Raw genomic sequence first — 23,371 nt, forward strand, 5'->3', positions numbered from 1 at the left:
AAATAACAGAAAACCCTGTCTGTAAGTTGCCGTATATAACCCTCTTACTAAATTTAGTTTCCAAATAAATTACACTAAGGGAGGGTACTCTTGTTAGTAGGGAAAGCTAGTCAATAGAGTTACCCCTTCTTACAGGATTTGATGGTGTGTTGTGTCTAATGGATAAGTAAATCAGCCTGTTCAGTTCTTTTCCTAAGATCTTACTCAGCTGTTAGAAAGAAGCCGCAGTATGAGTAGTATTATATTGAAGCTAAGAAAATTCCGTTTCAAGTTCATTTAGTGGTTTAAAATATATACTAAAGGTCGCCAGCCTATACAGGCAATGGAACAGTGAAGTATTGAAAAAGCAGAAGTACGAATTTTACCTACTTTCTTGCTACTGTTTAAGTTGCTTCTTAAAATAAATATTACTCCACATACACGATATTGGACTACAGCCTTGTACATTACGTTTTTAAAAGAGAAAAATCCCAGTAGATAACTTCAAAGAAACTAAAAAAATTTGGCCAGGGGAGACCTTTAGAAAAGCACTTTTCATAATCAACAAAATAAAATACTAAAATACTTACGTACTAAAGTAGACACTTTTTATACTGAACATTTCACCTCAAGAAAACCTCTTTCTTACATGAATTTACTTTCAAAAGCTATTATTCTTTGAACTAATTCTGTATACTCATTTAACAGATTCTAGTAACTTGGCTTCACTCTGAATTTTACATAAGCAAACTTTTACTATAACACTTTGCACTACTTAAGAAAACTTTCTCATTATTTACACAAAAACCATTTTAATGGTGTCTTTTTATATTAACTTGGCACTTCAGAAGACAGTAAAACAGGATACTCGGATTAATCAAAACCAGGAAGGAACCCTATATAGCTGTATGATTAGGATGAAATTACCAGGTGAACCAGTTTCTTTAAAGTTCAAGAATGATTATTAACAGTTTAAGTTAATGGTTCACGCTGTACAAAAGTAAAATACAAATAAATATCTGTTGGCTGTAGGCTGGGGAGTGGCGAACAATTATGACGGCTGCACTACCCACAGTACGGCCTGCAAGTATCTTGCTGTATGGGCTCAATTTCTCTTCTTGGCGTCGTTCAATTTCACTTACAGTCGCCTAACATCTCGCAGGTATGTCGTAAGCCGTTTTCAGTCTTCATCTGAGGCAATTTTGTGCAAATTTGCAGACAAAGCTTTTTCTGCCCCACAAGGGTATTGCCTCAATCACTGCTGCCTACATACTGTGTATCTTACTTCCGATGCTTGCTCTAGGTAGGGCGCCAATTCGCCCTTGCCCCCTTTTCCACTCCCCAGAGCCACTTTTGTTTCACACAAAAGCACACTGGCTTTTAGATAACATCTATTTCTTACATTGTTCCTAAGCATGACCATTTCTTACAATTGTCAAATTTACATCAACATGAATAGTTTATACAGACAAATATTTTTATACACAAATGTCATCAGAAAACTATTTAACGTAATAAAGCAATTTACATAGTATTTTACATACATTACTCACATACAATGCAAAGAACTTCAATCTCGAGTACAGTACACTTTACATCTACAGAAAATATAGTACCAATATTCGAAAATTTTAAAGCAAAAAATTATAAAAATTTTAATGCACCATACACAAATAATGTTATAACACAGTGGTACCAACACATTATTACGGAGGTGGTACATGTGAAGGTTAGAAATGCAGTGTAAAATCTCACAGAGCACAAAATAACAGATAATATCATCACAGTAACTGACAACATATAAGTGTATAGTACTGAGGAAACATCGAAGAAGGCTTCATCACTTATCATTACTTACCGATGGAAACGTAATTAGACTGACGCCGTGTAAGTATAACAGGAAGTTGCAGTCTAGGTGTAACGAATTAAACTATGCATACTAATAGAGCTGTGGAATCAGTAGGATACACTTCTACTAAGTGAAGGTGATAAATACAAATGTGATGACTGAAAGAATACGCTATCATCTGAACGTCGAGCATATCGAAGTATGGATAATATATGCCACACTGTAGCAACAATATCAAAAGTGTTCTGGTTGTGACACATTGTGTATACTTCTGTAACAGCACGAACTTGACCTGCGCTGTAGGAACGAACTGTAACGCAAGATTTTACTGTTCTGAACCGCAGATTTGTAGTTAATTAACAACAAGTGAAACAACAACTTTACTCTTACCAGGCACTGTTCATTTATTTCCACGCCGAGTTTCAAAGGTTTAAACCTACATCATCAGGTAGATTTACATTTGTTAGTATCACGTGTGTGTGTGTGTGTGTGTGTGTGTGTGTGTGTGTTGTGTTGTGTTGTGTTGTGTTATGATTTTTTGGAGGAACTTATGGCAATGTCTTCAGTGATCAAGGACTTCTTTCACTGTCGTAAGACATCACATATATTCTGTCATATTTTGTAAACAAATATGTTCGCAGTTAATTAACAATCAATAAAAGCCTGTTGATGAATTACACTTTTCATGGTTTTGTTCATCTTTTGATATTTTTTCATTATATACTCATCAAATGGCTCTTGTTCTTGTGTACGAGATAATGACTGATAGAAGTCACTGTGTTGTGGCGCTGTACATCGCATTATGTAAATCTTGACGATTGCTGGTAGCTGCATCCATGCGGCGAGTCATAGCTTAACCGTGACAACCATGTTAGTGCTTAAGCTCCTGCCGAGAGATGTCACTGCCATACAGGCGGCGAAATATTACGCACGTGATAATTAATTAAATTCCGTCTTCTCCATACAATATATGGAACAGAATTCTGTACAGCCGTTTATTACGTCAATAGCTAATAAATATTTTAATTTCAGCTTTGTACATACAAGGCTTCTAGAGTTGGAGCTGTAAGTAAATGAGTGTATGACAGAGTGGGAATATGAATCCGTATCGTATGTAAGTCATGTACAACAGAAAAATTTATGAATTGTAAGACGCCAGTCAAAGGTACTGGGGAAACAAGAAACTTACTCAGTGATTTAGTCATTTAAAGACGGTATTAATTTCCGAAACCTATTGTATAACAGAATTTATCTAAAGTGCTTTGGTGATGTGATTAGTGTAAGACAAAAAACGCGGGATGGAACAGGTCAAACTCAAAAGCCGACTGGTACATTTGGATGTACGCAGTCAGAAAAAAGTGCTTTCCCGCGCATCTGTTCCACGAGTGCGATTGCTACACATGCGATCAAAAGAATCCGGACACACCCAAAAACATACGTTTTCCATATTCGGTGCATTGTGCTGCCACCTACTGCCAGGTACTCAATATCAGCGACCTTAGTAGTCATTAGACATCGTAAGAGAGCAGAATGGGGCACTCCGCGGAACTCACGGACTTCGAACGTGGTCAGTTGATTGGTTGTCACTTGTGTCATACGTCTGTACGCGAGATTTCCACACTTCTAAACATCCCTAGGTTCACTGTTTCTAATGTCGTAGTGAAGTGGAAACTTGAAGGGACACGTACAGCACGAAAGCGTACAGGCTGACCTCGTCTTTTGACTGACAGAGACCGCCAACACTTGAAGAGGGTCGAAATGTGTAATAGGCAGACATCTATCCAGACCATCACACAGGAATTCCAAAATGCATCAAGATCCACTTCAAGTACTATGGCAGTTAGGCGGGAGGTGAGAAAACTTAGATTTCATGGTCGAGCGGTTGCTCATAAACCACACATCACGCGGGTAAATTCCAAACGACACCTCTCTTGGTGTATGGAGCGTAAACAGTGGACGATTGAACAGTGGAAAAACGTTGTTTGCAGTGACGAATCACGGTACAAATTGGAAATTTGTGGTAAGGTCTTATGGGACCAAACTGTGGAGGTCATCGGTCCCTAAGCTTACGCACTACTTAATCTACACTCCTGGAAATTGAAATAAGAACACCGTGAATTCATTGTCCCAGGAAGGGGAAACTTTATTGACACATTCCTGGGGTCAGATACATCACATGATCACACTGACAGAACCACAGGCACATAGACACAGGCAACAGAGCACGCACAATGTCGGCACTAGTACAGTGTATATCCACCTTTCGCAGCAATGCAGGCTGCTATTCTCCCATGGAGACGATCGTAGAGATGCTGGATGTAGTCCTGTGGAACGGCTTGCCATGCCATTTACACCTGGCGCCTCAGTTGGACCAGCGTTCGTGCTGGACGTGCAGACCGCGTGAGACGACGCTTCATCCAATCCCAAACATGCTCAATGGGGGACAGATCCGGAGATCTTGCTGGCCAGGGTAGTTGACTTACACCTTCTAGAGCACGTTGGGTGGCACGGGATACATGCGGACGTGCATTGTCCTGTTGGAACAGCAAGTTCCCTTGCCGGTCTAGGAATGGTAGAACGATGGGTTCGATGACGGTTTGGATGTACCGTGCACTATTCAGTGTCCCCTCGACGATCACCAGTGGTGTACGGCCAGTGTAGGAGATCGCTCCCCACACCATGATGCCGGGTGTTGGCCCAGTGTGCCTCGGTCGTATGCAGTCCTGATTGTGGCGCTCACCTGCACGGCGCCAAACACGCATACGACCATCATTGGCACCAAGGCAGAAGCGACTCTCATCGCTGAAGACGACACGTCTCCATTCGTCCCTCCATTCACGCCTGTCGCGACACCACTGGAGGCGGGCTGCACGATGTTGGGGCGTGAGCGGAAGACGGCCTAACGGTGTGCGGGACCGTAGCCCAGCTTCATGGAGACGGTTGCGAATGGTCCTCGCCGATACCCCAGGAGCAACAGTGTCCCTAATTTGCTGGGAAGTGGCGGTGCGGTCCCCTACGGCACTGCGTAGGATCCTACGGTCTTGGCGTGCATCCGTGCGTCGCTGCGGTCCGGTCCCAGGTCGACGGGCACGTGTACCTTCCGCCGACCACTGGCGACAACATCGATGTACTGTGGAGACCTCACGCCCCACGTGTTGAGCAATTCGGCGGTACGTCCACCCGGCCTCCCGCATGCCCACTATACGCCCTCGCTCAAAGTCCGTCAACTGCACATACGGTTCACGTCCACGCTGTCGCGGCATGCTACCAGTGTTAAAGACTGCGATGGAGCTCCGTATGCCACGGCAAACTGGCTGACACTGACGGCGGCGGTGCACAAATGCTGCGCAGCTAGCGCCATTCGACGGCCAACACCGCGGTTCCTGGTGTGTCCGCTGTGCCGTGCGTGTGATCATTGCTTGTACAGCCCTCTCGCAGTGTCCGGAGCAAGTATGGTGGGCCTGACACACCGGTGTCAATGTGTTCTTTTTTCCATTTCCAGGAGTGTATAACTTACGCTATGGGCAACACACACACCCATGTCCGAGAGAGGACTCGAACCTCCGACGGGGGGAGCTGCACTGGCCGTGACAAGGCGCCTTAGGCCACGCGGCTACCCTGAGCGGCAATAACGGTACACAATGTAGCGATCCGATGGCAGGATGTGGATATGGTGGATGCCCGGTGAACGTCATCTGCTAGCCTGTGTAGTGCCAGCAGCAAAATTCGGTGGCCGGGGTGTGATGGTTTGGTCGTGTTTTTCATGGAGGGGCTTGCACCCCTTGTTTTGCGTGGCACTATCACAGCACAGGCCTACATTGATGTTTTAAGCACTTTCTTGCTTCCCACTGTCAAGGAGCAATTCGGTGAATGCGGTTGCATCTTTGAAGACGATTGAGCACCTGTTCATAATGCATGGGCTGTGGCGTCGTGTTTACACGACAATAACATCCCTGTAATGGACTGGCCTGCAGAGTGTCGTGGCCTGAATCATATAAAACACCTTTAGGATGTTTTGGAACGCCGACTTCGTGCCAGGCCTCACCGGCCAACATCGATACCTCTCCTCAGTGCAGCACTCCGTGAAGAATGGGCTGCCATTCCCCAAGAAACCTTCCAGCAACTGATTGAAAGTATGCCTGAGAGAGTGGAAGCTGTCATCAAGGCGAAGGGTGGTCCAACACCATACTGAATTCTAGCATTACCGATGGAGGGCGCCACGAACATGCATGTCATTTTCAGCCAGTTGTCCGGATACTTTTGATCACATAGTGTACCTGGGGCTTGAAGAGACTCTTAGCGCCCACCACTGGTGACGATCAAACTCAACATTGAGACAGCACTGAGCTCTGTAAAAACTCTTTTAATTTTGAGTAGCTGTGGGGTTTAAAATATTGTGGAGTGTCGGAAAGGATTACTGACCGGACATAGATGACTATTGTACAAATTCCTTTCTTTTATTTGTGAACTATGACTTTGTTCCGAATAACTTGAACTTCGCATGGCGCACTCATACCGTAAAACTACAGCCCAAAGCGAATTGTCCAAAGCACTGAGCGAGCATTCTTACCATTAAAATCCGTGTAGACTTCAGCTTCGAGTCAGGGGTGGCCGGGGGGGGAGGGGGGGAGATTGAAATCTTAAACCGGATACCAAGAGTCATTGTGTCTTGCAACTATGTATAGAATGGACTCGGTAGGTAAACGTGTCCTTTAAAGCGACAGTATAATGGAGTTTTCATCTCACGACTTTACGACTTTCGTTTTGTGACTAGCCATAGCAGGTAGTTTTTATTACAGCTTTTCCAGCCGAAAAACATTTCTCGTCTCTTCAGGAAGACATCTGCCCCAGAAGAAACCGGCGCAAGGTGAATGGAAACGTCTTCTGGAGATAGCCGACAACGCCGCCCGACCATAACGGATGATAAATTGCATGCATTATTTATTCCGTATCTTGTTTTTAATCACAAAGATTAAAAAAAGGTGAAGTCCAACGCAACGGCTGATTAAATGCAAGACTGATGACTTCGTGAGCGATTAGTGGCAGCGAAATGATGCTGTATTCGATATGAACTTTTATCAATTCAAAAGTTATCTCTAAGACTATCAAGGAGCTTATTCCACTGTGATAACTAGATGGAGAATCTTATTTTCGTGGAAGTCTTAAGACATCTAACGTCACCACAGCTTGTGGTATGCGTACTCACTCCCTGTAAATATCATAACTCATAAGGTCAAAATCTCGCGGCCTTACACTGTAGGGAAGGAAGGTTATAGTTTAATGCCGACATCGAGGTCATCGGAGGAAAAACACTAACTTAGAATGGGGAGGGGTGGAGAAGGTAATCGTCCACAGCCCTAATGACGAAAGCAACCTAAATCCACAACGATATATCTATGGATACCGAGTAAATTTGAATCTACACTAACGGGAAAAAAATCGTAACGCCAAGATGGAGTTGCGTGACATAAAGTTGGTAAGCGTGTTTCGACACCTGAAAGTTGACTTCTATTCAGATTTCACGCTAATAGCGCCACTATGGGGATGCAAAAGAGGTTTGCTTCAAATACACGCTGTAATGGTTGTGAGCGTTAGTTACCTTTGGGTCTGGAAGCGGTATGTTAATGTTCGTCAAGAATGCCTTTACGGCATTGAAAACGCCATTATCAGTACCTCACTGAGTTGAGGTCGTGTAATAGGACTAAGTGAAGCTGGATGTTGCTTCTGCAATATTACAAAAAGAATTGGCAGGAATGTAACCTCTGTACATGATTATTGGTAGCGGTAGTCGTGAGGGTGCACAGCGCAAGATTACTGAGCTTCGGACGGCCACATGGCATTACGAAGAGGGAGACTATCGTTTTCGGAGTTTGGCTCTGGCGCATCGTACTGCATCAACAGCAGCAATTTTTAGCAGTACTTGGCACCACATTAACACAACGAACTGTTACAAATCGGTTACTTCAAAGACAGCTCCGAGCCAGACGCCCAGTAGCATGCATTCCACTGGCCCGAAACTACCGCCATTTGCGACTGCAATGGTGTCAAGCGAGAGCACATCAAGAGCAAGGTAGAGGTCTGGTACTGCCACTGGGCCAGTGATGACCGTGTCTTGGCTACAAGGAGGCCAGCTGAGGGCCTGGAACCAACCAGCTTGCGTGCTAGACGCACTGGATCTACTGTAAGTAGCCTGTTTAGGTTTTTATGTTGGTAGCGACACGTAGCGCTCTGTCTGAAAACCACTGACTGCGCTGTGTGCAGTCTGTGGCTGTTTGGCATTGTTAGAATATTCGCAATTGTAGTGTTGGGCAGTTGGTTGTGAACAGCGCGTAGCGTTGTGCAGTTGGAGATGAGCCGCCAGCAGTGGTGGATGTAGAGAGAGAGATGCCAGAGTTTCGAGAGATTACTATGTGGGCACGATCTGACCGTGTGTCCGCCAGAAAAAGGAAATTTGAAAAGATGGGCGCCATGAATTTGTATATATATATATATATATATATATATATATATATATATATATACTTCTGGCCACCGTAAATGCAACACCAAGAAAGACAAGAGGTAGCACAACAAAATTTATTTTGTAGATAACATGTTGACCAAGTATCAAATGATTACGTTTACAGACGTCTGGACATGTGGTTCCTGCCAGAATTAGTAGCCAGAGTAGCCGCCATTGTTGGAGATCACCGCTGCCGCACGTCTCGGCATTGAGTCAAAGAGACGTTGGATGTGTTCCTGGGGTACAGCAGCCCAAGCAGCTTCCACACGTTGCCAAAGATCATCTGGTGTGGCAGCTGGGGATGTAATCTGGGTCACTCGTTGAGCAGCCATGGACCACATGTTTTCTATCCGCGAAAGATCCGGAGAGCGAGCCGGCCAGGGAAGCAATTCAATCTGGTTATTGACGAAGAACCTTTGGACAATGCGTGCCACGTGTGGTCGCGCATTATCCTGTTGAAATATGGCTGTGGCCGAGCCCTGAAGGTAAGGAAGGACAACTGGCTCCAGCACCTCGGATATGTAGCGCCGGCTATTTAAAGTACCGGAAATGTGTACTAGAGGCGTGCGAGAGTAATATCCAATACTGCCACATACCATAATACCCGGTGCAAGACCAGTGTGGCGGTGCATAATGCAGCTGTCCAGCATCCTCTCTCCACAGTGTCTCCACACTCGAATCCGACCATCGTGGTACTGCAGACAGAAGCGTGTCTCGTCAGTAAAGACAACGTCATTCCATTCTGCCGTCCACATCCATCTGTCATCACACCATTGGCGACGGAGACGTCTGTGGTTCTGCGTCAATGGTAGACGAGGCAATGGACGTCTTGCGGACAGACCACTCTGCTGTAAACGGCGTCGAATGGTACGCGCAGACACTGGATGATGCGTCACAGACGCAATGTGCTGTGCTATGGTTCGGGATGTCACTGAGCGATCCGTCACTGCCATGCGCACAATTTGCCTATCAGCACGTGCAGTGGTGCACCGAGGTGAATGCGATTGACCACGTCGGTCCGTCGTACCCTCCTGCATCCAACGGTCACATATCCGCATTACAGTTGTTTGGTTTCGTCCAACACGACTAGCGATTTCTCTGTATGATAATCCACAATCTCGGTAAGCCACTATCCTTCCTCTGTCGAACTCGGATACTTGATCAAAAGATGTTCGCTGTTGTCTACGAGGCATAACTGATCGTCTTGTGAAACAACCACAAGGTAAACACACGTGCTGAACGTACACTCGTCGAAATCGCCAAGCCTTAAATGGCGCTATGAGGTGGCGCCACAGACGCGCGTGATGTGCGTCTGCGCTGAAATTCTAATCAGTTGCATATCTCATCGCTGCAAACTCATGGTTTAAATTTCACTTGATTCGGATGCTTCCTTCAGGGTGTTGCATTTACGGTGGCCAGCAGTGTATATTATTAAGGTAAATACATTGTTTGTTCTCTATTAAAATCTTTCATTTGCTAACTATGCCTATCAGTAGTTAGTGCCTTCAGTAGTCAGAATCTTTTATTTAGCTGGCAGTATTGGCGCTCGCTGTATTGCTGCCATGAAAGGTATAGGTTATTGTTAGTCAGGGCCATTCTTTTGTAAGGATTATTGAAAGTCAGACTGCGTTACGCTAAAAATATTGTGTGTCAGTTTACTGATGATCAGAATAAGTATAGAGAAAACTGTTTGAGTACGTTGAGTTTAACTCAGCTGTCTTTGTATCAAATAACGTAGAAGTTTATCAGCATAGTAATTAACAATTTTTCTAAGGGGACGTTTCACCACATCTGGAGTTACGGCCTGGGATGCAATTTCCTATGACAGCGGGAGCATTCCCGTGGTTATCCTACGCACCCTGACTGCAGGTTTGTATGTCAGACTGGCGATTCGACCTGTTGTGCTATTCGTGAACAGCATTCCAGGGGATGTTTTCCAACATGACAGTGCTCGCCCAGATACCGCTCTTGTAACCCAACATGCTCTTCAGAGTGCTGAAATGTTGCTATGGCCTGCTTGATCATCAGATCTGTCTCCAGTCGAGTATATATGGGACATCACTGGACGACAACTCCAGCGTCATTCACAACCGGCATTAACCTTCCCTGTTTTGACCGACCAAGGCAACAGGCATGGAACTCCATCCCACAAACTGACATTCAGCTCCTTTGCAACACAATGCATGCACGTTTGCTTGCTTGCAGTCAACAACCAAAAAATGGCTCTGAGTACTATGGGACTTAACATCTGAGGTCATCAGTCCCCTAGAACTTAGAACTGCTTAAACCTAACTAACCTAAGGACATCACACACATCCATGCCCGAGGCAGGAGTCGAACCTGCGACCGTAGCAATCGCGCGGTTCTGGACTGAAGCACCTAGAACCGCTCAGCCACCGCGGCCGGCTGCAGTCAACAGTCTGGCGGTTACAGCCCAGTTAATGTACCAGCATTTCACATTTGCAATGGTTTATCTCACGCTTACATTAACCTATGATCTTGCAATGTTAATCACTTAAATATGTTACCTACACAAATAGTTTCGTGAAATGTCATTACTCTCTGATACCTATTCTGTGGTTTGCGGTTTTTTTCCGTCAGTGTAGTTGGCCACAAAAGGGCTTGAATGTACTACTACAAAATTTTGTGATGTTTCTCGAATAGTGCAAGCCTCTTTAAGTGACGTCACCTGGCCGAATGGCATTCTCATTTTGCTACTTAGTAGTTCGAACGGTTTCGAATAATGGCTCACGAAGCCGGCCGAAGTGGCCGTGCGGTTAAAGGCCCTGCAGTCTGGAACCGCAAGACCGCTACGGTCGCAGGTTCGAATCCTGCCTCGGGCATGGATGTTTGTGATGTCCTTAGGTTAGTTATGTTTAACTAGTTCTAAGTTCTAGGGGACTAATGACCTCAGCAGTTGAGTCCCATAGTGCTCAGAGCCAATGGCTCACGAAGCTAAGGGGACCTCTTTCTGGAAGTTCCCACGAACGCATGTCTTCCAATTCAGCAATTCTGTCTCGTAACGAGGTGAAAGTGATGCAGCGCAGATCACTTCAGAAGGTAATGACTAACGATCAGCAAAAACGATGTTGTCGTTAAGTCTCGTAAACCAAGAACACACAACACTGCGCATTACCGCTTCAGCAGAAAGGTAACTCGCAGATTCTCTGGACATTAGGAGAACAAGGCGAAAAGATATTGGCCTGACACTGAAAGGTTGTTTTTCTTAAGTAAAAAATGGTCTTATTGTTTTGACAGAGTCAGTCTCTAGACTGTTAACAAAAATTATAGCCACCAATATATTTAGATATAGAAGTAGCTGGATATGAGAGGATAAGGTGAAGATGCCAAGAATTCATACATGGATTCACCAACGTCCTCTCGCTGCCATAGCAGCTGTCCGAATCAAAGATGATTTTCTCTTTCTTTTACAGTCTAGGTTTCTCATTGGTTTTTTTCATTCTTCCGCCCAGCAGAGTTGTACAATATTCTCCTGTTATTGCAAGGTGATCAACAAACATAATTCCTTTAGCATCCTATATGAAATCGACTTCACATTTTTTCGGTGCAGAGCCGTTGTTTATTGAGTTTTTAGCGTGAATTTGTGGAGTCACGACTCCATGGTGACAAACTGTTGGATCTAGACAGATTCTTTCTAAAAGTGTCCACATACAGTTTGTAAAAAAGTGTAACTACTTGCTTTCAGATAGTGTTGAACAAATAAAACTCATAAAGCGCACAAAGCGTTCTCATAGCTAATTCTTCATGTAAAATGGACCAAACTCTTTCTCGTAGTATGCACATGTAACCAGCTATTTGATACACTTTTAAGTGTTTGTCATATAAACCGTATAGTAACTTCCTCGAAATTTTCATCTTTGATTGTATATTTGGAACGTCATTCACGTGGGTCACGTTCAAGGGAAAAACGGCGACGTTTCAGTTTAGTAACACTTTTCGTAACAGTCGACAGTGAAGAAATGGGCTTCTTAGAAACCTTCACCAAGCATCTATGGATTTTCATTGGCAAAAAAAATACAGCTTCAAATAGACATATAAACGAAATGACTCCATAGATCGATTTCACACTTGACTTACATTATTCTTCAATCTGCGTCAACATGATGACAATAATGATGTGTTATGTTCACAAGAAAGATCGAATAACAAAAATAAATTTTCATGAAATGAGAAATAAAAACTTCAGACAGCCAAGATCGCTGTAGCACAGCATTTATTTTTATTACTGGTTTCAGAAAACTGTGTTGCCATCTTCGGATCTGTGACGTATTAGGGCGCAATTGTAAGCACAATGGGGTCAGATATAATGGGGAGTGATACATTTTTACATGACACTGATACATACCATATACATTACGCAACACATGTCATTAAGTTTCGATCATTTGCACATTACGCCGTATTACTTCATAAACAGACGTTATAAGAACATGAAAACCGTAGTGTATCGGCATGTCAAATATAAAGCCATCTTTACATAAAATGCGACGCTTATTGCATCGACAATACATGCGCACGTTCATACAACAGCTGAATAAAGACTGAGATTCTGCAGTAAACAGCAAAAATGTTACTATCAACCGTCAAGTGGCACTGTAGTAACATTGGACAGAAATACATCGTATCATACAAAGCATAAGGGCAAAACACCATCCGAGAATTATACAATGCAATTATACTGTCTGGACATATATCAAAAAGTAATCCAAATTAGACTACGTTACAAATGGTTTTGTTTAAAATTTTTGAATTCTTAAAAATAACTTCTTGTAAGAATTTTTAAATTTTTTGAATAAAATCTTATACAAACATAACAGAGAGTATTGTATGTATATTACATCACTTAATACACGTGTCATGAAGCCAGTTATATGGCATGTTCATTTAAAAATATATCTAGACTCAATTAAATTTTATTGATATCGTCAAAGTCCAGTCGAAGAAATTTTCACGAGGAACCGTTTTATTGTCGTTCATATTAACACCACCATCAGTGCCTGCCTTGACTCAGATAACTGAAAGAAACAACGTTCTTGTGCAACGGAAACATGCCTCATTACAGTGCCACAGCGTTCCTTACGTTGTAATGTCGTTTGTTCAAGAATGTTAAATACACTGGTAGAAGCTGCTGCATCACGTTACGTACCAGCCTTTCTAGCACGCAGTTCCCGGTGACATGACTGATTTACCTAACTCTGTGGTGTCTTGTGACGCATACAGTTGTTCCTAAGGGCTTCCACTAAAACTATTCTGACAGAATTCAGTGATGCCAAATGTATTAACGCCACAAGAAAAGAAGCTCATCCTTAAAAATATCTGTAGGGGATTATTTAGGGTAAGGCAAGCGAACGAAACACTTTTTTTCTGTAAACATTTCAACACAGCTTCAGTTTACACTCTAAGACAAAAAATGAGTCATGCAAATTGGTCACAAACTCATTCAGGTATCAACAAAAAATGCAGAACTGTAAGCTTTGGCGGCCGATGGATGAACCTGTGACGCTGCAGCGATATTTCACCGTGCAGCTGGCAAGAATTTAAACAGGGATGAGTCGATATCGGGGAATAAAGTCTTTACCAATTTCTTCCGTGCACTCAGTTGGATATTCTTTACAGACGAATGGAAAAACTGGTAGAAGCCGATCTCGAGGACAATCAGTTTGGATTCCGTAGAACTGTTGGAACACGTGAGGCAATCCTGACCCTACGACTTATCTTAGAAGATAGATTAAGGAAAGGCAAACCTACGTTTCTGGCATTTGTAGACTTAGAGAAAGCTTTAAGACAGTGTTGACTGGAAACTCGCTTTCAAATTCTGAAGGTGTCAGGGGTCAAATACAGGAAGCGAAAAGCTGTTTACAATTTGTAAAGAAACCAGATGACAGTTATAACAGTCGAGGGCATGAAAGGGAAGCGGTGGTTGGGAAGGGAGTGAGGCAGGGTTGTAGTCTATCACCGAGGTTATTAAATCTGTATATTGAGCAAGCAGTAAAGGAAACAAAAGAAAAATTTGGAGCAGGAATTAAAATCCACGGAGAAGAAATAAAAACTTTGAGGTTTGCCGATGACATTTTAGTTCTGCCAGAGACAGCAAAGGACCTGGAAGAGCATTTGAACAGAATGGACAGTGTCTTGAAAGGTGGATATAAGATGAATATCTACAAAAGCAAAACGAGGATAATGGAATGTAGTCGAATTAAATCAGGTGATCCTGAGGGAATTAGATTAGGAAATGAGACACTTAAAGTAGTAGATGAGTTTTGCTATTTGGGGAGCAAATTAACTGATGACGGTCGAAGTAGAGAGGATACAAAATGTAGACTGGCAATGGCAATGGCAAGGAAAGCGTTTCTGAAGAAAATATTGAGTATAGATTTAAGTGTCAGGAAGTCTTTTCTGAAAGTATTTGTATGGATTGTAGCCATGTATGGAAGTGAAACATGAACGATAAATAGTTTAGACAAGAAGAGATTAGAAGCTTTCGAAATGTGGTGCTACAAAAGAATGCTGAATATTAGATGGGTAGATCTCGTAACTAATGAGGAGGTACTGAATAGAATTGGGAAGAAGAGGAATTTGTGGCACAACTTGACTAGAGGAAGGGATCGGTTGGTAGGACATGTTCTAAAGCATCAAGGGTCGTCAATTTAGTACTGGACTTCAGCGTGGAGGGTAAAAATCCTAGAGGGAGACCAAGAGATGAATTCACTAAGCAGATTCAGAAGAATGTAGGTTGCAGTAGGTACTTGGAGATGAAGAAGCTTGCACAGGATAGAGAAGCATGGAGAGCTGCATCAAACCAGTCGCTGGACTGAAGACCATGACAACACAACTAAGTTGGATATTAACTATGCCTCGCTGGCCGTTGTGGCCGAGCGGTTCTAGGCGCTGTCTGGAACCGCGCGACCGCTACCATCGCAGGTCCGACTCCTGCCTCGGTCATGGATGTGTGTGATGTCCTTAGGTTAGTTATGTTTAAATAGTTCTAAGTTCTTGGGGACTTATGACCTCAGATGTTAAGTCCCATAGTGCTCAGAGCAATTTGAACCATTTGTTTTAACTATGCCTCGCACACAGGTTTCAGATGTCAGCATTTGAGAGACGACGTGCGGTTCGGCTCAAATGAGCGGTTATCGGCAAATCGCTCTACATTTGAATACGATCAATGCCACAATTCTGCCAAGTTGGTAGGAATGGCTGAACACGCGTCAAGAAGGACGTGGTAGACCCAGAGAGACGACAGAACACGGGGACAGAGCAATCGTCAGAGAGGCATTCAGAGCCCCGGATCCATCAGTATCATCAATACGAATTGCAGCTGCTGCTTTAGTGACCACAAGAACAATTAATAGGCGGCCCGCAGGAAGGGGGTTTAGTTCACTGTGCCCTGTACGCCGACTACCATTGACCTCCGTACACCAGCAACAACGTCTGCAGAGATGTCGGGTACATTCGACCTGGAATGGAGTTGTGATGAGTTTCGCTTCGAACTGGGCCCTGATAATAAGCAAAGACATGTCTGGAGGCGCCCAGATAACAGTGGGATACCTACACGATTGTCACCCGCTACATGGCTCGAAAACCAGGAATGATGCTCTTGGGTATCACTTATTTCGTGGCAGGACCCCTTGGGTTGTCATCCGCGACACCCTTACAACACAGCGGTTCGTCGACGATATTCTATGCCCCGTTTTGTTGCCCTTCATATCAAGCCATCCTGGGCTTACGTTTCAGCAAGATATTGCTCGGCCGCACAGGCCGAGAGTTTCTATTCCTTGTGTTTGTACTTACCAAATCCTAACTTGATCAGCTAGGTAGCCGATCTCTACCCAGTTGACAACGTTTCCGTTAGAAACAGCTGCTCGTATCGATGCATTTCAGCAATTACAACTTGGTAGACTTGCGAAATAGTGTCATGGCGTTCCCTAAAACAACTATGAAGATCTTGTGTAACATGGCGTTCTCGAGTGCTACGCTGATACTTCCTTTCTGAGGGATATCAATACGAAATAATCTACGCCATGCGCAGTAAAATGGCTTCTGATACATATATACATACATATTATGTCGATGTAATCATTTATACGAAAACATCAAAATTCTTACCGAAACATTTGAGCCACCTATACCCATCAAACCATTGTAGGATGGGAGAACACTGCGAGATGTCTCTACTGTTACGTCACTATATCGTGCCTTAAGCTTCTATATTCCACATTCTTCTTTAACAGTCGATTAAAGTTAGAGGATACTATGTCAGGATTCTTGTCTAGACTACCCAACATCTCTTACCCTGGAATGTCCTGCCTTCTGCTCCTGTTAGACACCCAGCCCTTTGTGTCTCACCGGGCCACTGAAGAAGAACTTGGAAGGCAACTCATGAACATAAGGAATGCTGGTAACTGATGTTTGTATAAGAATGGTGCTTATATAGAAAATTTATCAACACGCTGCATTTATAGAGTACCAGTAGAAGTGGTTGTGAATCTCTTCTTACACCATCTTCCCTGAGTGCGAAAGAGATATAGGGACTGTGTGCAGATGGCAGTGAGCACTTACACTCGGAAGATTCAGTGCACGAAAGTGAATCATGCTATAAGTGCTTCGCTATCTTGAAGTGGGAGAGACGGAATAAACCGGTAACTGAAAATACATACAAGAATCTGTCTTGTGTTCGACATTTCTGCACATGAAGCGACAGATGTCACAAATCACATCTGTACGATTTATCTTCTATAATACGTGATAGAAAAGATGGTAAAATGTGGCTGTGCGAGCTAATTGCAATCTCTGTTTCTCAGTTTCCGTTCAGCTTCCTATCATAAACGTGCAAATCTCTGAAAACCTTAACGTGAATGTATTGCAATAAAAAATGTAAGTTTGTAGTACTTCGACTGACACGGGTGGACGTTGGATGCGCTCTGTTTACTAGACCCGTAAGGGACTACTGATCAGAGTGTGAACTCGTGTCACCTAAAAATCTGTCGGCCCTCGTGAGATTTTTGGGTTTTTCCGGATAGCCGCTTCCAGTATTCAGGGAGGCGCGGCGGTCCCAAATCGAATCAGCCCGACTGATTAACGAGAAGGGCCGGTATGCCGGCCAGTCTAGATGTTGTTTCTAGGCGTTTTCCCACATCCTACTAGGATTTGTAAAACGTTCTCATTCTTTCACATGGATAACACTAGATGGAAACAGATGGGGTACACAATTTACGTCACAGCCGTGGAGCGAGAGGAGAGGAGTGGGTAGGCTGGGGGAATGAGGGGGGGGGGGGGGGGGGGGAGAGCCACAAGAAAGGCATCCGGCCAGCACGTACAACGTTGTCAAATCCAGAGTAACATTCCGACCATATGAAGATAACGTAGCCACCCTGGGAAGATACAGGACAAACGCCAAGAACAAGAAAAAGATATTAGACTAAGCAATTCACGTATGCTATAGGAAAGCGGCAACTTTAATGAAAACGTTACTACCAGTGCACTGTTACTTGGATTCATTTCGTTTGGTTTTGCAAAATTGTAAGATGTACTTGCGTGAACTGGCAGATATTACTGTGATAAAACAATTAAACAGCCGATCACGACGTCCTATAAAAGCAAACACTTTTACCAATCTTTTTCTCATCTTTGTTCGGTTAGTAATGCTCACAAAATTAAGGAGTTTTCTCTTGATACTGTGTGTCCATATTACTATGTAGAACGCCATGTGAAATGAGGTACTGCTCGATTAACATACGGAGCTTCAGCGATCTCAACAGTAATTAAAAAATTACTATTTAGTTCTCTGTTTGTACGCCAAACCGTAGAACAGTTTAAAAGCTGTATAAAAACAGCCTTTTGTGGGAAAATAACTTCTTTCAGTAAGTACATCCATGAAAAACGACTGTTATAAATTAATCTTGAGGTCCATATTCATGGCAGATAGTAACTGGTAGTCGTTGTCAGGAAGTGCGCTACGGGAACGCAAAGATGCATTTCATGTAGATGCTGATGAGACAACTAAATATACCGCGAATTAATACTTTACATGACGGAATAAAATCTTAAAATTCAATAAAACTGCCTTCATAACCTTGAGGTATTTTGATAAAAAACACAATATAACTAGCCTCGTTGTTATTTGTAACGTATCTCGCTATCAGAAAAAAGGTAGACGAAAGAAATAAACACTATGCTAAAAACGGTAGTCGAACCAGTCCGGATACCGTCGACAGTGCTGGTCTCGTAATGCAAGGACAGCACAAGTGCAGTCATTCATTCCGAGAAGTGTACTAACGCTCAAACTGCACGACAAATGAACCATTCGGCGAGCGACCAGACTCCGGTGCAGTCGTGTAAACTGGCCAATAAGCACACGGACATGACAATTAATTGAGAGATCCGCTTCAGTTGTGCTGATTACTTACTCAAATCAAGACCGGTTTCGGGATTTTAAAATCCCATCTTTAGGTATGTGAAACTATCATATTTCGTAACACACAACATGTGATCGGGCCAGTCAGTGCAAGAGCTCCAGTTACTACATGTAGACGGAAACTGTCCGCCGGTAGTCAGCTGCACTGCAGCAATGATTGGTGTTCCTTACATTACTGTAGTGGTTCAAATGGCTCTGAGCACTATGCGACTTAACTTCTGAGTCATCCGTCGCCCAGAACTTAGAACTAATGAAACCTAACTAACCTAAGAACATCACACACATCCATGCCCGAGGCAGGATTCGAACCTGCGACCGTAGTGGTCGCTCGGCTCCAGGCTGTAGCGCCTAGAACCGCACGGCCACTCCGGCCGGCACTACTGTAATGGTTGGTATTCCTGCCACTACAGGAGTGGCTGGCGTTCTTACCACTTTGTAGTCGTTGGCGTTCGTAGCACTACTGTAGTGGCCGGCGTTCTTACCACTTTGTAATGTTTGGCATTCGTACCACTACTGCAGTAGCTGGCGTTCTTACCACTTTGTAGTGGTTGGCGTTCGTAGCACTACTGTAGTGGCCGGCGTTCTTACCACTTTGTAATGTTTGGCATTCGTAGCACTACTGCAGTGGCTGGCGTTCTTACCACTTTGTAGTGGTTGGCGTTCGTAGCACTACTGTAGTGGCTGGCGTTCTTACCACTTTGTAGTGGTAGTCGTTCGTACCACTACTGTAGCGGATGGCATTCCTCCCACTACTGTAGTGGTTGACGTTCCTGCTACTACTCTGGTGATTGACGTTCGTACTACTACTGTAATGGTTGGCGTTCCTACCCCTACTGAAATCGCCTGCGTTCCTACTACTACTGTACTAGCTCGCGTTCCTACCATGCGGCTGACCGACGGCGAACAGTTTCCACCAAAATGCACTCATTGGAACTCTTGCACTGATTGGCCCGGCAGCATGTTACTTGTTACCAAACACAATAGTTTCATACACCTGAAGATGCAATTTTAAAATACCGAAACCGATCGTGGTTTGAATAAATAATTAGCAAAAGTGAAGCGGATCTTTCCAAATTAATCATCATTCCTGCAGGTACGGATGTCCTACGTACCAAATCCTGTGCACGCAGAAGTATCTGGAGTCCAGTTTAGACTCTGGGTGGCAGCAGCTGGTTGCGCGGCAGCGTGGCACGATACCTGTGGGCTTGGGCAGGTGCAGGAATCGGCGGCGGTGGTGCGGCGCACGCACGCTGCGCGCCCTCCAGAAGTCGTCCCAGGCCCTCCTCATGGCGCGGCTGGCTGCCCGATACTGGCGCACGCTCCAGACCGGCGCGCAGGCGTCGCCGCCGCGGTACCTGTTCTCCCACTTGCAAATATAGCAGCGCCGTCTCCGGCCGCTGCAGCCACCGGCGCGAGCGGAGCGCTCTCCTTACCGCAGGCGCCGCCGGCTGTCGCCCGCTCCAGCGAACCCGTCCTGCCCCGCGGCTACTCGCCTATCGGTTTACTGCCTGCAGCCGACAGCCTGCACCTGCGGTTACTGCCGCGCGCCCAGTCGCATCGATAATTACTTTTATCTCGGCTTGAAAATGTAGCACACATCGTACATTGTTAATGTTCCCTATGCCACCACCGTTATTAGAAGTACCCATTTCAATTTCACTTCTGGATCACTTTGGTTTTACTGCTGGATAAAAGGCTATTGAAGGTCCTCATATGCTCGTCAGAAATGTTGGTCATCTCCTCAAAAGAGGACACTGCTCGCTTTCGGCTGTTGGAGTGTCGCAGATGGTGTACAAGTGACACCAGGGGAGGGGGGGGGGGGGGGGGTTAGATTCCACCCTCGGGCATGGGTGTGTGTGTTTGTCCTTAGGATAATTTAGGTTAAGTGGTGTGTAAGCTTAGAGACTGATGGCCTTAGCAGCTAAGTCCCATAAGATTTCACACACATTTGATTTTTTTTTTTTTTTTTTTTTTTTTTTTTTTTTTTTGGGGGTGCCTGTGACCCTCTAATGCTCTTGTGAGTGATATTGTTACAGGACCATTTTTTCCATGTAAAGTCACATAACAAATGCAGATTCATAGTGAAAATTGCTTTCATCAGGATATTCAACAGTCACCGAGGAAAATGATAAACAGCAGTACTAGTGATGATCTATATATAAATGGTTAATGCAATCTTGCTACTCTTTTGTTATTAACTCGAATTTAGATGCCTTGTGGGAGTGAGAAAACGTTGAAAGCATTCTGAACGGTGAGAAGGCATTTTTCCATTCACGGTGCACTTTCACCACGGAGACCCGCGAACAGTATACAAACGTAGTCATCTCGGAAATGCTTCCACCCTTGGTTCGAAAGGCAATAATCACGCTCTTCTGGACGTCAGATAAATTGCTCCGTTTCCGCATGTCTACAAAAACTGCACCGTTGCCTGCGTCTACTCGACACGCTTTATATATCCTTCACTGCTAGTGCTTTCGTCCGTGTGTGGTTTTGCACATTGGCGTCGAACACAGGTGGTGGTCACATCAGTGTGACTGGACCGTGTGTTATGTGATGCTCCGCGTGTTGACCAACCAAGCAACTGCGAGAGCTAACAGATAAATTGCATTGATGGGATTCATTGTCCTTGAAACCTGTCTGGATTGTCGTGTGGCCAACTGTGGGTTTGCAAAAGTCATACAGTCAATGTTTGGTCGTATATCCTCAAGGATCACTATCAAATGCAAATTACTTATCAAACTTTACATTAATTACAATAACTTTTTTTATTTGTATTTTTCTTAATTACGAGGGCGCCAGAGTTTCAGTATAGCACAACTTGAACTTGTAGTGCCATTGCCCTTTAAGACCCATACACATGGACAAACACTGAATGATACAATTGCTAGGACATCACTAAAGAGTAGCACAGCCCAAGTGCACAACCGATATTTGTCTAACACCGCCGGCATGTACCACTCCCTCGACCCTCTTCCCCTCCCCACCTCTCTCTCTCTCTCACTCTCTGTCTGTCTCTCTTGTGTCCAGCCAGTCCAGTAGTCACAGAAGCCAAGACTACCGGCACCGTCTTACCGCTCCGTGTAGGGACCGATGTCGGCATGTTGCTGACAAGGTGCCGCTACTCGCTTGCTGGTAGCTCACGCCCGGCCTCCACACCAGGCTGCCCCGCTGTTGGCCACGCAGCTTACAGCTCCATCCGTGTTGGCAACAGTCATTCGTATCTGCTTTCGCTGCTCCCTTTCTTACTCGCGAGCTCTCCACCGACTGCCTGCCATCCTCCAGCTGCTCCGCGGGCAAACACCAGGCTGCGTGGTCGACCCTGCTTGCTGTACGTATCGCACCAGTAGCAATCCCTTTGGGTGGCCGTTCAATGCTGCCACCGGAACGAAATCCACTGCACGTCGCCGCTCGCCATTCGAGGCCCTCCTGTCCCGTCCGGCTCGTGTACTTGTCAGTCCACAGAACACCAAAATATCAGAAGTGCAAGGCCCGTGTTACGACACGGAAACAGAGAACGACAGCAGCACTCCAAGCGACGTGGCAGTCAACGTTCAGTATGAGAAACATTGCGCGGAAATCCGTATTGTTACTTTTCGAAATACCAGTACTAGATGATGTTTTTCATTTATACTTTATGGATGGATCTGGTAGTCTGGTGGTAAAGTGCATTTATTTGTAAAACAATATTGCGATCTCGACGCCGTGGGTGGTATCAAGTGGAAATGACGTTCCTGATTTCCACCATCTTGTTCGTACTCCACTCTTTGAATACGCAATTTAAATATTGGTCGTATTCTGCTTAATTTTTGCTCCCATCCGTAATACTGTGTGGGGTACATGATTCCAAATTTGTTTTTGTTTAATTTGAAATGGAAACTGGGTTCGTCTCATGGTATTCCGTGGACTCATATTTATTTGTTACTGCTTATAAATCCGTGTGTGAACTGCTCCACTTAAATGCACAGTAAGTACATTGCTCGTATTCTATTCTGTTACCATCTGTTTTTCGTACTCTCCCATTTAATGGAGGCTACCGAAATTTTCATTGTCTTCTGCTAAAAATGTACTCTTTGTAGCACCTGTTACTAACGTGTGCAAACATTTGCATAATTACTGTCGCATTTTTAGCATTTGAAAGGAAGAACGTTCCAGTCACCAAGACTACAAAGCAAAGGGCCTACTCATCTACATCTACGTCCATACTCTACAAGGCAGTGTGACGATCATGACACTCAGTGGCAAGAAGTAACACCATTCAAACCAGAATTACATACTCATTCCGTGGTAAGATGTAATAAAGCTGAATACCAATACTGTAAAATGCGATAGCATAGTTCCTCATTAAATGCGAGAAAGTACGGAAAACGGATGCAAACAAAAATAACGTATTTAAATCGAGAAGTTATCACTCAGACTCGTGAGCTGTAAAAGATACACATAAATCCGCAGAACACCGCGCAAAGAAAGCAGCTTCTGTTTTATGTGAAACAAAAACAAATTTGGAATCATTTATCCCACCCATTATTACGGATGCAAGAAGAGCGGAATCAGAATACACGTAGTGTATTTACAACGCAATTCAAAGAGTGCAATAGACACGAGAAGT

General features: G+C 44.2%; 1 protein-coding gene across 1 annotated transcript in view; it reads right to left on the reverse strand.

Moving 5' to 3' along the window:
* Positions 1 to 20,059, reverse strand: part of LOC126457206 (annulin) — a 478,708-nt gene extending 458,649 nt beyond the window's left edge. The window contains exon 1 of the mRNA XM_050093306.1: positions 19,963 to 20,059. Coding sequence (XP_049949263.1) covers positions 19,963 to 20,053 — 91 coding nt within the window. The 5' untranslated portion in view covers positions 20,054 to 20,059. The remainder of the gene's footprint in view (positions 1 to 19,962) is intronic.
* Positions 20,060 to 23,371: the final 3,312 nt, after the last annotated feature.

The sequence above is a fragment of the Schistocerca serialis genome, chromosome 2, assembly GCF_023864345.2.
Source record: "Schistocerca serialis cubense isolate TAMUIC-IGC-003099 chromosome 2, iqSchSeri2.2, whole genome shotgun sequence".
In the NCBI taxonomy this organism is placed as follows: domain Eukaryota; kingdom Metazoa; phylum Arthropoda; class Insecta; order Orthoptera; family Acrididae; genus Schistocerca; species Schistocerca serialis.